At 40.4% G+C, this 14,055-nt stretch overlaps 1 protein-coding gene across 4 annotated transcripts in view; it reads right to left on the reverse strand.

Moving 5' to 3' along the window:
• col12a1a (collagen, type XII, alpha 1a) overlaps positions 1-12,333 on the reverse strand; it is a 53,009-nt gene extending 40,676 nt beyond the window's left edge. For 3 of the 4 annotated variants that reach the window (XM_069536374.1, XM_020085022.2, XM_020085024.2), the window contains exons 1-13: positions 12,193-12,333; positions 10,667-10,772; positions 6,769-6,885; positions 6,518-6,661; positions 6,181-6,234; positions 4,609-4,872; positions 4,141-4,305; positions 3,698-3,871; positions 3,259-3,549; positions 2,527-3,129; positions 1,471-1,749; positions 1,107-1,382; positions 735-1,007 (exon numbers count right to left, since the gene is read on the reverse strand). In XM_069536374.1, the coding sequence (XP_069392475.1) occupies positions 735-1,007; positions 1,107-1,382; positions 1,471-1,749; positions 2,527-3,129; positions 3,259-3,549; positions 3,698-3,871; positions 4,141-4,305; positions 4,609-4,872; positions 6,181-6,234; positions 6,518-6,661; positions 6,769-6,885; positions 10,667-10,736 (2,710 nt within the window). In that variant the 5' untranslated portion in view covers positions 10,737-10,772; positions 12,193-12,333. The remainder of the gene's footprint in view (positions 1-734; positions 1,008-1,106; positions 1,383-1,470; positions 1,750-2,526; positions 3,130-3,258; positions 3,550-3,697; positions 3,872-4,140; positions 4,306-4,608; positions 4,873-6,180; positions 6,235-6,517; positions 6,662-6,768; positions 6,886-10,666; positions 10,773-12,192) is intronic. The other variant, XM_020085025.2, reaches the window with a different exon arrangement.
• Positions 12,334-14,055: the final 1,722 nt, after the last annotated feature.

Consider the following 14,055-nt stretch of genomic DNA (forward strand, 5'->3'; position numbering starts at 1 on the left):
ATCATATTGGGTGAAACTCCCACCTTATAATTAATTGCCTACATAAGTGAACTCTTTTTATTTCACACAAAATGTACTGGTTTTGCAGCCACGAGTGGAGTTGACAATTATTTACATAATAATTATTACCCCACATGTCTTATAAACCACTGTAAAACTACAAATCATATGTCCCAAGCGGGCCAAGATGTAAAGCTCTTACTAGGCAGGCATATGGACATCTGTTCCAAGCTATTCCATGCTTTTCCAAGTTTACAAGCATCCCCCACCCATTTCGACCTCACTGCCTTCATGGGCAGTAGAACCACCCTAACCTACAATCTCTGCCAAAAAAAATTACATTAAGTGCCTCATTCCTGTCTTTTCCCTTCTAACATCCCATATTCTCGACCAAGCTCGCAAAGTAATTCTGATGTAGTCGCCTTTGAGAAATACCAGACACTACATTCTTCTAAGGACTTAGTGGGAGACAAATGACCTAATTTCAGCCGTTTTACACCATGCAGCACTTAAAATCATAAATACTAATCAATGGCAAAGTTTCCCTAAACATACATGCCTAAATCTCTGAGGTTTCTTGGCGCTTGAAAAGAAGCTGAACACAATAATACATTTGTCTATTCAGATGTTCCACTTACTGAGCCCACAGCCATAAAGCATGCTTCACACTTTTGTCACACATCATGCTTCAAAGGTTCCAAGTTACACATTAGCACTGTGACTTTCTCCCCTACCTTCTAAGGTTGTTCCAGTGCCAAGAAGAGGATCGCCCAAACCAGAAGAGTAGCGAGCGCTGACGAACAGCTCATATTCAGTGGCCGGTTGGAGGTTCTTCAGCATAGCCTGGGTAGTATCTCCTTTGACAGATATCTCTTTCCTCTCGCCCCCATCAGCAGGTTTGAAGGCGATGCGGTACTGAAGGACATTTCCTGGAGCAGCCTGCCAAGCCAGCCTCATTGTAGATATGGTCTCATTAAAAACACGGAGGTCACGAGGAGAGCCACGGACTGAGGAGAAACAAAAACTGATCAGACACAAGTTTCACATGATTGTTCAGCACTTGCTGTAAACAAATGATTTCAAAACCAGAAGCTTTTCTGACTCACCTTCCTTAGTGGTACCATCCACTTGCATCTCGTCCCCTACACCAGCAGCATACTCAGCAGCCACGGACACACGGTAGGTGGTGATGGGGAAAAGCTCCTGGAGGACTATGGTTGTCTCTGGTCCAATGGTCTGCGCCTGCAGAGCCTCCCCACCACCACTCAGTGGAACGTAGGTGAGGTGGTACCTGATCACTGAACCCGGCGCACTTATCCAAGACACCCTAAAACTGTTTGTTGTCTCTTCTGAAACTCGTAGATTTCGTACTGTCCCTTGCTCTAAAAATAAAATCATATTACAGTTGTTAATATTCTTGTTTTGATTATTTCAGCTATATCAGGTAAAAGCCGAGTAAATCTCTCATACCTGGAAGAGTGGTCTCTTCGCCAGTCAAAGGAAAACTGTCTCCTTTTTCATACTGGGCGAAGACGTTGACTTCGTAGGCAGTGACAGGATAAAGGTGGGGAAGAACGGCCGTGGTGGTGTCACCAGGCACTGCCATGGAAATGTAGTCTCCTGTGACATCCTCAGCCTTACGGAAACGGACCAAGTAAGACAAGACATTGGTAGTAGGGGCTGTCCAAGTGGTACGGAAGCTTCTGGAGGTGATTTCAGAGAAACCCAAATCTCTGGGTGGAAGCAAACCTGAAAAATAAAAACGTATTAAATATGCAGTGTATAGACCCTAATCTTATGCAAGTCACTCTGCAAGTCACTCTACCATAATCATATTGTGCTATAAATCTACTCCTACTACTACTGTAGCTGACTAGTATTCGCATTCCTCTCTTTCCATAGCCTCGGACGTGGGCATGGCCTTCAATTAATGGAAAAAAGTATTGTTGCAGATGGCAGTTTGAAAAAAATATTTTCAATCAGGCACAGAATGGTACACTTAGTAATTGGTGTGTGTTTTGGGACTACAAGTATGAATAAGCAGTGTGATGGGAGTTTACCACTGTGTGGGACCACAGCTCCATTCTCTCTCAGAGCTGATGGGGGGGCTTCTGAGTCATAATCATAGTAAAGTTAAAAAAAAACACAGCTTTTCTATTCACTGCTGTTTTTTGGAACTGTAAGTGATAACAAATGGTGTGATAGTAATCATTCCAATAGCATGCTTGTGGTTTTGTGGTATGTTTACTTGTGGGGGGAATTGATTAAATTTTGCTGGTGCCTTGCCTGAAAGCAATTTACACTGAATTATAATGCTGTGTTTTACTTTTTTCTTGATTGCATTGGCTCTTCGCCACCAACAGACAGCCAAATGGTGCAGTTTCTAATAAGGACAGTTTTGACTGACATGGAGCTACATACAAACTTAGCAAATGGTAGTCATCCAAAATATATGTCAAGAAGTTATTGGCATATCATGTGGCTGGTAACACTTAGCATGTTAAGAGTTTCCATCCTCATTCTTACTTCTCTTTTTGATGTTGAGTAGCTCCTGTTCAATCCTCAGACAGATGGACTGAGTCAGCTCCTTGGAAATCCTCTGGAAGGCATCAAAGTCCTCCACCTCAAAGACGTGAGATTCTGATGGGGGATTAGCAATGGCCTCCAACTCAGACCTCACTGCATCCTTCACACCGACGGCAAAGATCTCCACATCGATATTCCTCAGGTTGGTGGCCGCATCCTTAAAAGAGTCTGATGACTTTCCGTCTGTGATCAGGACCATGACACGGGGAACATTTTGCCTTGCACCACGCGCAGGGATAAAGATCTTCTCCCTGACGTAGGTCATGGCCTTGCCGGTGTTAGTGGAGCCTCCGCGGTAGGGGAAGGCACGCACAGCTTTCACAACTGTGCTTATGTGATGGTGGGTGTTGAGGGCGAACTCAGTGTGTGGATCGCGACTGTACTGGACCAAGCTAAGCTGGACCTTGTTGGGGCCAATGTCAAAGGAGTTGACCAGAACCTCCAAGAAGGCACGAACTTTGGCAAAGTTTTGTAATCCAATACTGTATGAACCATCAACAAGAAGGACCACATCGGCCTGCACATCTACTCCCAGGGAGCACTCTACAAGAAATACAAGAAAGCGTGGGTTAATTAAAGGCTTTGTATGGCTTACATAATGAAACAAGGTGACTGAAGTACTTCAAGTAAATCTAACCTAAGAATCGATAAGAAATGACCACTTCATCTTACCTGTTGACACCTTGACAGGTTGGGTCTTTTCCATCGCCATGATGGGTTCACTGGGAGTCAGACCTTTTAGGGCGTACAAGTTGATCTCATACTCAGTGTCTGCAGAAAGGTCACGGACGTTGATGGATGTCTGAGTTGATCCTATGTACAGTTCCTGGCGTTTCAATCCAGGTAACATGGGGCTGAGTGTGAGCTTGTAGCCTGTGACTTCACCCAGGGAGGGATCCCACGTCACTCTCATTGACTTAGACGCAATTTCTGTGACTTGAAGATTCGCGGCTGGCTCCACCACTGAGAGGAAAATGACAAAATATTTATATAATATATATATATATATATATATATAATTGGTTGGATAAGATAAAAACTACAGTAGGAGCATTTCATGGAAAAACTCCATATATTGTAACACACGTTCAATGAAGATCATTTGACTCACTTTCTTCTCCGCTGAGAGCTGAACTGAGCTGGTCGTCGACGCCGGAGCACACCTCTGTGATGATCTTTTTCTGCACCTCTTGGATCAGGTCAAAGTTGGGAACATTGTACACATGTTTGTTGTGAGGTGTGGAGGCCATTTCCCTGAGCTCATCCTCATCTGCTCCTTTGATACCTGAGTGGGAAAATGTAAAGTACAACAATGTCAACTTACTTTTTATAAAACTTTTTTTCTTTTTGTTTCATTTCACCGTCTGCATCACAGATGTGGAGGACCATTGACAGACAGTTTTAGAGCATTGTGTATGATAGATAAAACAAAAGTTCCTCACTTTTAAATATCTCACAGAGAACAATCAGTGGAAAATCAAATGGCTGCCAAGGACAGGCTGACTTTCACATGGTGGAGCACAGTTCAAGAAAACACTGAATAATAAACCATACCTAGGACAAATATTTCCACTCCGATGTTCCTAAGTCTTTTAGCATGCTCCTCCACTGAGTCCTGGGATTTTCCATCGGTGATGATCATGGCTACCTTTGGAAAAGCTTTTCTTGATCCAGCTGCCTCCGTGAAGATGTTCCTCAGCAGGTAATCTATGGCATCCCCTGAAGACAGAAATGTTTGTGTTTTAAAAGAGATACTGCACAATTAATTTGTTTTTATTTCAGTTGTAAACTAAATTATATGACTGTTCTCTGTTAAAATACATCAATATGTTACAATCATGTTACCAAATTGATTTGAAAAGATCTACATTTATGGGTTGAACATGGCTTATAATGCAACCTAATGTTTCGAACCATCTTGGACCTTGTAGGTCCAACGCTTACGTAGGTAGAGTCAACCATTTGGGACGTCATGATGTCATTTATAGTTAAACAACTTTAAGGTAATATCAAGCGCCTTACCTGTCATTGTATTTCCTCCCTTGTAGGGCAGGGAGCTGATGGCTTGCAGAAGGTCACCTCTCCTGGTGTAACGGGTGAGGGGGAACTCTGTGCGGGTGTCTGTGCTGTACTGGACCACACCCACCCGTGTCTTGTCCTCGCCAATGTCGAAAGCCCCAGCCAGGGCGCCGATGAACCTGCGGATGTGCTTAAAGTTTTCCCTGCCAACGCTCCATGAGCCGTCCACCAGAAAAACCAAATCTGCTATTGCACTGACCGAGCACTCTGCAAAACAGATATTGATATTGGAGAAATTAGATAGTCAGTCAGAAGAAGCCAATAGAAGCATTTAGAAGTTATGCAACACATTTTGACTGATTTAGATTAGGAACAGTTTGGGTTTTCCTAACGTGCACATCCCTCATGGCTCAAGTTAATAGGACTTTCAAGCCAGAAATGTGCCACTTAAGGTATAGCAGCAATAGCTCGATCTTGGAACAATATTTTCACGCTGGTCCATATCTTCTCCTGTCTGTTTGAATGAAATCAGATCCTTGACAGATGGATATGCATTCTGACATCAAAGATAACATCAACCAGTGCCAAAGAAATCGAGCTGTAAAGCCATTCCAGCAGTCAAAAATGTGGCTTTATAGACTTGTAAAGTTCACTTTTATACTTTCAAACCGTATGGAGCTTTATATCGCAGATACAATTCTATGAAACATTTAAGATTCTAACTCTGTTGAAATAATTGGCTAGGCCTATACGGATGTATTTTGATTCCTGTTGGTCTCATTAACTCACATCTCAGCCTAAAAAAGGAGTCTTTGTTTCTTAACTTTCCCTGGGATAATAAATATGGCCTCCAAGCAGAGGAAGGGAGGTTCCAGGGCCCTATCATCAGATGAGTGATCATGTCCTCCTGTCAATGACTACAGATAAGTCTCATGACATGAGCTGAGGACAGTTTGAAAAGGAGACACCTGACTTTGCCACATGTTTTGACAGATTAAGGTCTGTGGACCGCCAGGGGTCCAGGGCACACTGCCAGGGGTCCTTGAAAAAATGTATCTGTTAAAACTATCATGATATATGGATCTTCTGTCCTCATTCTCATGTCTTTCTAAGTCTCATGTTGTTGCTTGGTAGATGTGTAAAGCAAGTAGGCTATGTCAAGGTATTCCAAGGGGCATCCATGTGGGGGTCTCAGGAATGTTTTCTTGGCTTAGAAAAAAATTGAGAACCTATGGTTTAAGGGACAGAACTTGTGTCTATAAGTGGCACAATGAAGATGTTAATGCCTGGTAACCCACCCTCCTGTTCCCCTCTTCTCTGTGACGCATAACAGAACCCCTGTCTCCATATGTTTTCTTGGTGTTCCAGATGGTTTCAATTAAAAGAGCTTGACGTGTGACTTCCCAGTCACTGTCACAACACTGCCTGCTCACCATGTGACCACCCCGACAGAAGGGAAATTATCCACTCTAAAAATATTATTCCAAAATATGAGGGGAAAGAAATATATATTTAAAAAAATAGGAAAGCCGTCTCTGTTCAGATTTGGGTTGACACCACAGTAAACATACTCACTGAGGGCATCTGACTGTGGCTTCCTGACTCGTGTGCTGGTGTTACTGGACTGGACTGAAACACAGGAAACACTTGGTGAGTTTGCACATTCATACATTGACACTCACTGTGTGCTTTTTCACAGCGGAAAGGGGGGGAAGAAAATTAACACTTCGTAAAGGGATCAAAAACACATGCACACAACAACACATTTCTTTATGCTGCATTAGCTGTGAACTGAGCAATTGAAGAGACCGTAAACAGACTCTTTCCTCCCAAAGAAAATAACTTAAAATTCCATATAGTTAATTTTTTTCAAGAATTACCTACATTGACCTAATGTGAAGTTTGTACTTACTGGTCAGTTGCCCAAAGATGGGAATACTCTCTTCTGACCCATAAAATGAGATAATGGACACAGAGTAGTCCAGATCAGGGGTCAGGTCAGTGATTGAGGTTTTAGTGGCATAGGCATCGAGGGTAAAGTCTCTTGATGGTTCATCTGGGAGAAGAAATCAAGTGGTACATCAGCTCTCGGGTTGCAGCATGTGTATTTTCTGTGTGCATATATGTATATATTTATACAGTGTACATCGACTCCATACTAACCTGCATCAGACACAACTTGTATTCTGAAGCCCTGTATCCTTGACGAGGGTCTCACCCATGACATATCCACTGTGTTTTCATTTAGAATTTTAAATTTCAAGTCTGAGGGAGGTTCCACTGCAATGAAGAGATGACACAGCGTTATATCACAACAAACGTGATGCTTGTGTATAGTGATGATTCTATATGTCGTGATCAAATCAAACAGTTTTAAATCAAGCATTCACATTGATCCCAACGACAAACACTTCAGGACTGAAGTGGACTTTGTTCGTTGTTGGGGACAGACACACAACACCGACGCCCATTTGTGAGGATGACAGAGTAGAAAAACACACGTAACAACATAAAAATAACAAATAAAACTGGGTGAGAAGCCATTTTGGAACAAAATGACATTTGTTTGAGTTGCCCGACCAAGATTGGCCAGCAACTCAAGCACCAGCATACACGTTGTGTGTGTGTATGCCGACATGTGCACGACTCCATACAAACTAACCAAACCAAAGTGCAAACACTGAGTAAACCATCCAACACATGCTGAGTGCAGTCATTACAACGCATGCTCCAACCACACACACTAAACTGCTTTCATGATGGAGCTGTTCTCAGAATTAAAAAACACAACACATACTTCATTCTTCAGTCACTGATTATACAATGGAATCAAGGTTGCCATGTAGTTGTTGAAGTAACACTTGAAATAATTGAACACCATATGTTATATATACGTTGTATATAAACATATTTCGGAGACAAAAAAAGTGTTTTTGAAGCTTATTTGGCTGAGACACATGTGAGTGGCACACATCCATTGCAAACCTTTTAAAAAGAATACACAATTTGTCACCTTAGACTCTTGTGTACTTTTTCATTGGCAGCATAATGCAAAAGAAGGTATGAGAGATCAATATTTCTCCAGATGTGCTATAATAGAGGAAGTGTGTACCTTACGATAAACACAAGAAAAACATAAACAGTGTGACAAGACCACACGGCTTCACGCCGAGCTGACGTGATCGCAGCGTCATGCATCATGTACATGAGAAAGTTGTTTGGTATAACAACTTTGATTGACTGGACAGTAGTTTCCATGTACAGTTGGGACCACACAGACAGAGATGACAAACATATTTTAAAATGATATTCTTTCTGGCTCAAAGCTTCAGCAGCTGGGAGCTCATGTTAGTTAGCGGAAAGTGTGTTAGCATTTAGCACTATATTTACACTACTTTACATGCATGAAAGTCACATCGAAGTGACTCTAAAAGTGCTAAATTAAGTTTTTCTTAAATAATCTGCTGTCATATGCACAGTTTAACAATTCAACTAAATTCTTGATATTTTACATGCAATTCTGCTGAAAAAAAATTAATTCAAACTGATAAAATTGCAGTGGTGGATCTAGGATTTATCTAAATCAGGAGCCATAAAGGGGCCACAATTTACACAGAGGGGCCAATTATATATCCAACATTCCTGCATAATTCCTGATTCAGTCATTCATGGAAAAGCCACACCTAACTGAATTGATGAAATTGAAAGTTTTTTATTTTCAAGCATATTGTGTACTATCATCGAAAAATAAATATTTGTAACAATTTATCATATTTATTATTATTATTGTTGTTGTTCTTTTAGTTTTTTTAAAGACTACTCTAAGGACAAGGGCACCTCAGGGGCCAATCAGATCTCAGCTGGGGCTAGTGCCCCCCTGGTCCTGTACCTAGATCCGCCCCTGGAAAATTGGTGTTTGAGGACAAAAATTGTCCTGAAAAGCAAAAGTAGTGAGGAAGCAGTAAATTAATTTAGTTAAGTGAGAATGTTATAGCCGTGAATGATATTAGCTGCTGAATGATGTTATCTGCACTGACTTAAACACTAGGAGGTTAATCCACAGTGGCACCAGGAGTACCAGTCCATGCAGGAGACGTGTGAGCATAGAGCTTTGGCTGTAAAGTAGAAGGAGAAAAGCAGTGGGAGTGAAGGAATATCATTGTAAAATACACTTCGGAGGATGAAGCCACAGCTTTGGACACACTGAATGCACAGGCAGATGACAACTTAAAATAACTGAATAATTGAAAACACTGGGATTTGGAGGATCACCAACCTGGCATATCAACTCGATGGACCGTGTTCCCCCTGAACTCTTCTTTAGTACTCATCTCCAACACCAAATGGTAAGGTGTGTGTGTGTGTGTGTGTGTGTGTGTGTGTGTGTGTGTGTGTGTGTGTGTGGTTTAATTTGTTATCATTTCCTTGACCACATGTGCTTCTGGTTTTAAAAGATTCCGAGGAACAAAGGAGGTTTTTGTCAAAAAAAAAGAAGAAGAAAGATATATATGGATAAAACTATCTGGTTTGATATTTGGATCTTGTGGTTGCTATTGTTATACAAATGTCTGTCCATCAGGACATAATAAAGGTCCCTCCGGGCTCCGAGGGGCCAGACTCTGAATACTGTTCTGTTAGTAACCTCTGTCTTCATCCAGCCAGCTCTCCTGGCCTGCAGCTCCTGCCAGGAGGAGAGACCAAAACGGAGGAGGAAAGAGCTCCGACTTTCCCAAAAGAGGCAGGACAGATGCCAAAGTAATTCCACAACATGTGCTGACATTAAACATTACTACATATTAACTTTCCATATGTATTGCAACTCAGCATTTTGGTGGGTGCCCGCAAAGAAGCCCGAGAAAGGCTCTTTGTCTTCGGGCTGTCTGAGGATTAATTTGCTCTTCTCGTATTTCATCTTTCCATTCGGTTAGTGGAGATATGTGAGAATTGACGTTCGACTCCTCTCGCCCGGCCAAGGAGCTTTCAAAGGGGGGGGGGGGGTGTCAGAAGGTTTCCATACAATATTTCCATAATTGTCATTATCCGGACTGAAATGTTTGCATATGAAATTACTTTGAGTCATTTTCTGTCAAATCTAGTGACAGATTGTTAACAGTGTGCTGCTGGCTACTGTGACACAGAAAATGTATTTAATTACCACTAAAACAGTAACGTATGAGCACAGATCAGAGCTGGAAAGTAACACGGTTATGCAAGTAAATGTCTTTTTTAAGTTAATGCATTTTCCTAAGATGTTTCCAAGTGTTCTACCAATAAAGTTACATTATGAATCCAGTATTGAATTATGGATAAAACACTGGACCCATAATGAGACACTGTAAAAAAGGACAATTATGAACTTCAACTTTCACTTTTGATAATTATGGCAAAATAAATCTTTTTCAAGTGCCTATTGAGTACATGATTTAAATCACTGCGCTCCACTTCCACTATTGTTGCATAAGTGATTTAATGACTTGAAATACTTGGTGACTTGGTGCTGAAACCAGTAATCTACTACAAGCTCAACAGACCTGTTAAAACATTTCTGAGGGAAACATTACAGCATGAAATGAGTTTTGTTCTACTCTTAGTGTGTTTAATACATTTAATCAGATAATTGAAACGAAAAATGTTAGTGAGCTTGGTTCTCTTCTGTATTTGCCAAATGTAAATGAGATAAGTGCAGTTGTAGAAGTGGTTTAAACTATTTGAATTGCAGCTTGAATACGAGTAAAGTGGATTTGGAGTTTACATCAAAGCCTGTGACGAGATCAACCTGACGCTACAAATGAGGGATAAGGTCATGACAGTCATCAAAGAATCAAACAGCAGTCAATTCAAAAGTCACATAGTCAAATACCATACACATAACATAAGAATAATTTTATTCAGTTTATCTATACAAATGTTTCCACATGATGACTCTGACATTAAAGTAACAAACTAATCACAATGCAATCAACCAGTGGAGATAATAGGTGAAAGAAGAGAGGGAGGAGATGTAGAGACAGGGTGATGTAGTAGATATGTATGTAGGCGGAGGCCAGGTGGTTTCATTTACCTTGAGCATCTATGGAGGATAACAAGGCTGCGAGGATGGCCGCAGTGGCCAGTGACAGCCCTATCTTCATGTTTGGCCTCTGAGGGTCAGTAGCTCATCAATCACTCTGAGGACAAAGAGATACAATGAGTTCGAGCTGCAGATCCGCACCTCAGTGTGGGGCCGTGACCGCTAAACCACATGCACGGGACAAACACCGCAGTCGGTCAGAATCACACAGAATGGACAGTTTGCCTTTAACTTAGATTACATTGTATTTACAGTATATGCAACATGCACAGTGGAGATAAACACTCTGCTGGAATGTTTTTTGAATGAGGAATCCAGATTGATGTCTCTCATTATTTCATCTTTGTTCCACCGAAATAACAAAAAGAGCAAGCTCCATCTAGACTTGCTTACACAAGGGCCACACCTTGTTGCCTCCAGCTGACGCACACACCCAAAGGTAGACACTTGTACTAACAGCTGTTGGACTTAAATAGGGAGAAAAAAACTCTTTCATCTGCTTCAACTTAAATGGAGAGCCAGTGTTTTCTAGCTTTTCTTTAACTGCAAGGCTTTTATGAATGTTTGACATATACTGTATTTGACTTGGTGTGTCACTTCATTTTAATACCATCTCTTTTGAGAATTGGCTATTGTTTTGTTTGTTGTACATTTTGAATCTCTATTTTTCTTTATGTTAAGCACTTTGCCTCTTAAGGATAAAGTTTATTTTCACAAAGTTAACTATCACACTGAAGCTCACTGTCATTATCTATGGTTCACTCACTTTAGCCCTGTAGGGATGGAGTCTGCATGAAAAACTGTGATATCACTTCATGCATCTGAATGTATGAAATATATTGGGACGCCCTCACCGCAGCCTCTTCAGTAAAAATGTATTCACTTGTGTGCAGCATATCATAAAAAATATAATTCGACATGTATTTCTTTTTTACTTAGTCAATTTTTTTTTAGTAAATTACAAATAAGTAAAAAAAAAAAACAATTTGAGGGGTCTTTTAGCTTTAAATGTTAAATTGTACTCTAGTCTGATCTCAGCTTCTCTAACCTTTAACCACAGGCTTTGCGCCCCGCCTGGTGCATAAACAAGAAAACTGCAGTGGCAGAAGCCTAAAGAAATCGGTAAGGGACTAATAAGACTTTTTTTTAAATTACTACATTACACATAAATTCCAGCTTATACACAACATTACTTACATGATTCTAAATTGTTTCTGAAGCGTATTTTAAACCGATGGCTTCTCTCTCTTCTTGATTTATTATTCAATCTACTTCTGTGAAATGACTGTGTCAAAAAAAGATTGTTGAAAAGTTATAGAGTTGATGTTAAATTACACATTTAAAGTCCATATATATATATAATTATTGCAAAATGCACTGCGGCACAAATCTGACAAAAAAAGTTAGAAAAAAAATCTCCCAAATTTAATACAAAAATGATAAAATCACAAATTTCTTCTCTTTAAAATGCCACAGTAACTCGTAATTTTCAGTGAATGAAAAGTTAGTCTACTCACCAATTAAACCCCCCCTGACAAAAACCATGAACACACAAAATGTTGAGAGCAGCCTGTTTGAAGCCTCCTCCTGTGAGAGTGAGTAACAGACTGAGGCAGAACCCAGGTCTCCTCTCCTCTGTGTCTGAGGCTGCTGGGAAGTTCCGCCAGCAGATGTCCGACAAGGAAAAGCCTCCAAGTGGGAAGAATCTTTCCACCACCAGCTACTTAACAAGGGGGGCAGTTCCCAGCTCTCAATTTACCATGGATGGGCTTCCTACGAAACCTGCCTGTCACTAAGTGCCCCCCCCCCCCCCCCCCTTCAAATACTTACCCACTGTTTGGAAACTTTACTTTTTCTTTCCTCTTGCACTCCTCTGGTGGATCGAAAGAGTTTCCAGTGTGACTTCACAGCAGTGGGCACAGACAACACTGACAGGAGGAAGTGTTTCATATGTGCAACAGGCAGCTTTAAATTTAAATGTATTACTGTTCATTTCAACTGGAATAAAAAGTTCAATATTTGGATTTGTAAACTGAAATTACCTAGCGTAATCTTAGAGCATGTTTATTCTCTCTGGAAAGAGTTTAAATACTTAAATTCACAATAACAGAGTAGTCATGTGAAACCATTTACTTCACGTTTGTTTATCATGAACTTTTGTTGGGATATGAAAAAGGATTTCAGCAGCAGATTTATCTTGCTCCTCACAACCACAGCTCCTGACTGACTGGTTTCTACTGCTCCCTGATGGTCACAGTTCAGACCTACACTATATACATGTTGAGGATGGTGACAGAGATCGGATCTAACCTGGTTCAAATCACATCAGTAAGAAAACGCACTAGTCTCCCACTAAACTCAAACTCTGGGTATAGACTAAAAAACAGATCAACTCCATATAAAGCAACATTTACCAAACATCTATAGCAGGAATCAGGTTTTTAAAAAATGTCACAACTTAATGAGATGTGTTTCTATTTGTATTTGCAGCTCATTATTTGTTCTATCAATAAATAACAATTTATTATCATTGATAGGACAAATACTTTCCCAAAGTACAAGCAGAGAGTTGATGAAATAGCATCTTGCACAAATATAATAATAATAATAATAAAGTCTTATTGAACAGTCCTGTTTAACTGTGTCTTCCCGGACGCTGCAGCAGTTAACAGCTCATTGCCCCTCCGTGAAGACATCAACTATAACAGATGGGTCCGAGACAGAGCTGCAGGCCAATGACCATGACTTTAAACTATTTCTTTATGATTCGTCATCACTTTTATTCATTTTCAGTAATAGCATTAGGGACAAGAATGTGTTTTATCCAAAAAGAAAAAAATAAACAGACATCTGACTCATCAAATCTCACATGAATGCTGGAATACCAAACACACTGAGAGTCACTGTGACTTTGTAGAGACTTTTAGATTAAAGTGTGATGGCGGATACACATGGGTATTCATTGACATGAAAATGGAAAAGTTTCTGACTGTTAAGCTCAAACTGAAATAAATATAGACTTTATATAAAAAGGGAAATAAACCAGTTTAGCGTGATAAAACAATAGCTCCATATTTGATTGACAAAATAGTGACATCTTCTGGCCAATCATCTGCATTGCACTTTAACCAAATGATAGAACAAAAGACAGTGAGCCAAAGAGATCAACTCCCTTCTGTCATGTTCGATATTATTCAGTGTGGTTTATCTTACAAAATTTGGACTGCATGCACAACCAGAAATATATGCAGAATCCTGGCCTCTTGAGGAATTTTGATTCATTATTTATGTCTTATTTGATAATAAATAGATTAATGATGAAAGCAGCAGTAGGGAGGTGGTGGCTGATGTGCAAAAAAGAATCACAAATGACACCAGCG

Source organism: Paralichthys olivaceus, chromosome 12, assembly GCF_024713975.1.
Source record: "Paralichthys olivaceus isolate ysfri-2021 chromosome 12, ASM2471397v2, whole genome shotgun sequence".
Taxonomy (NCBI): Eukaryota; Metazoa; Chordata; class Actinopteri; order Pleuronectiformes; family Paralichthyidae; genus Paralichthys; species Paralichthys olivaceus.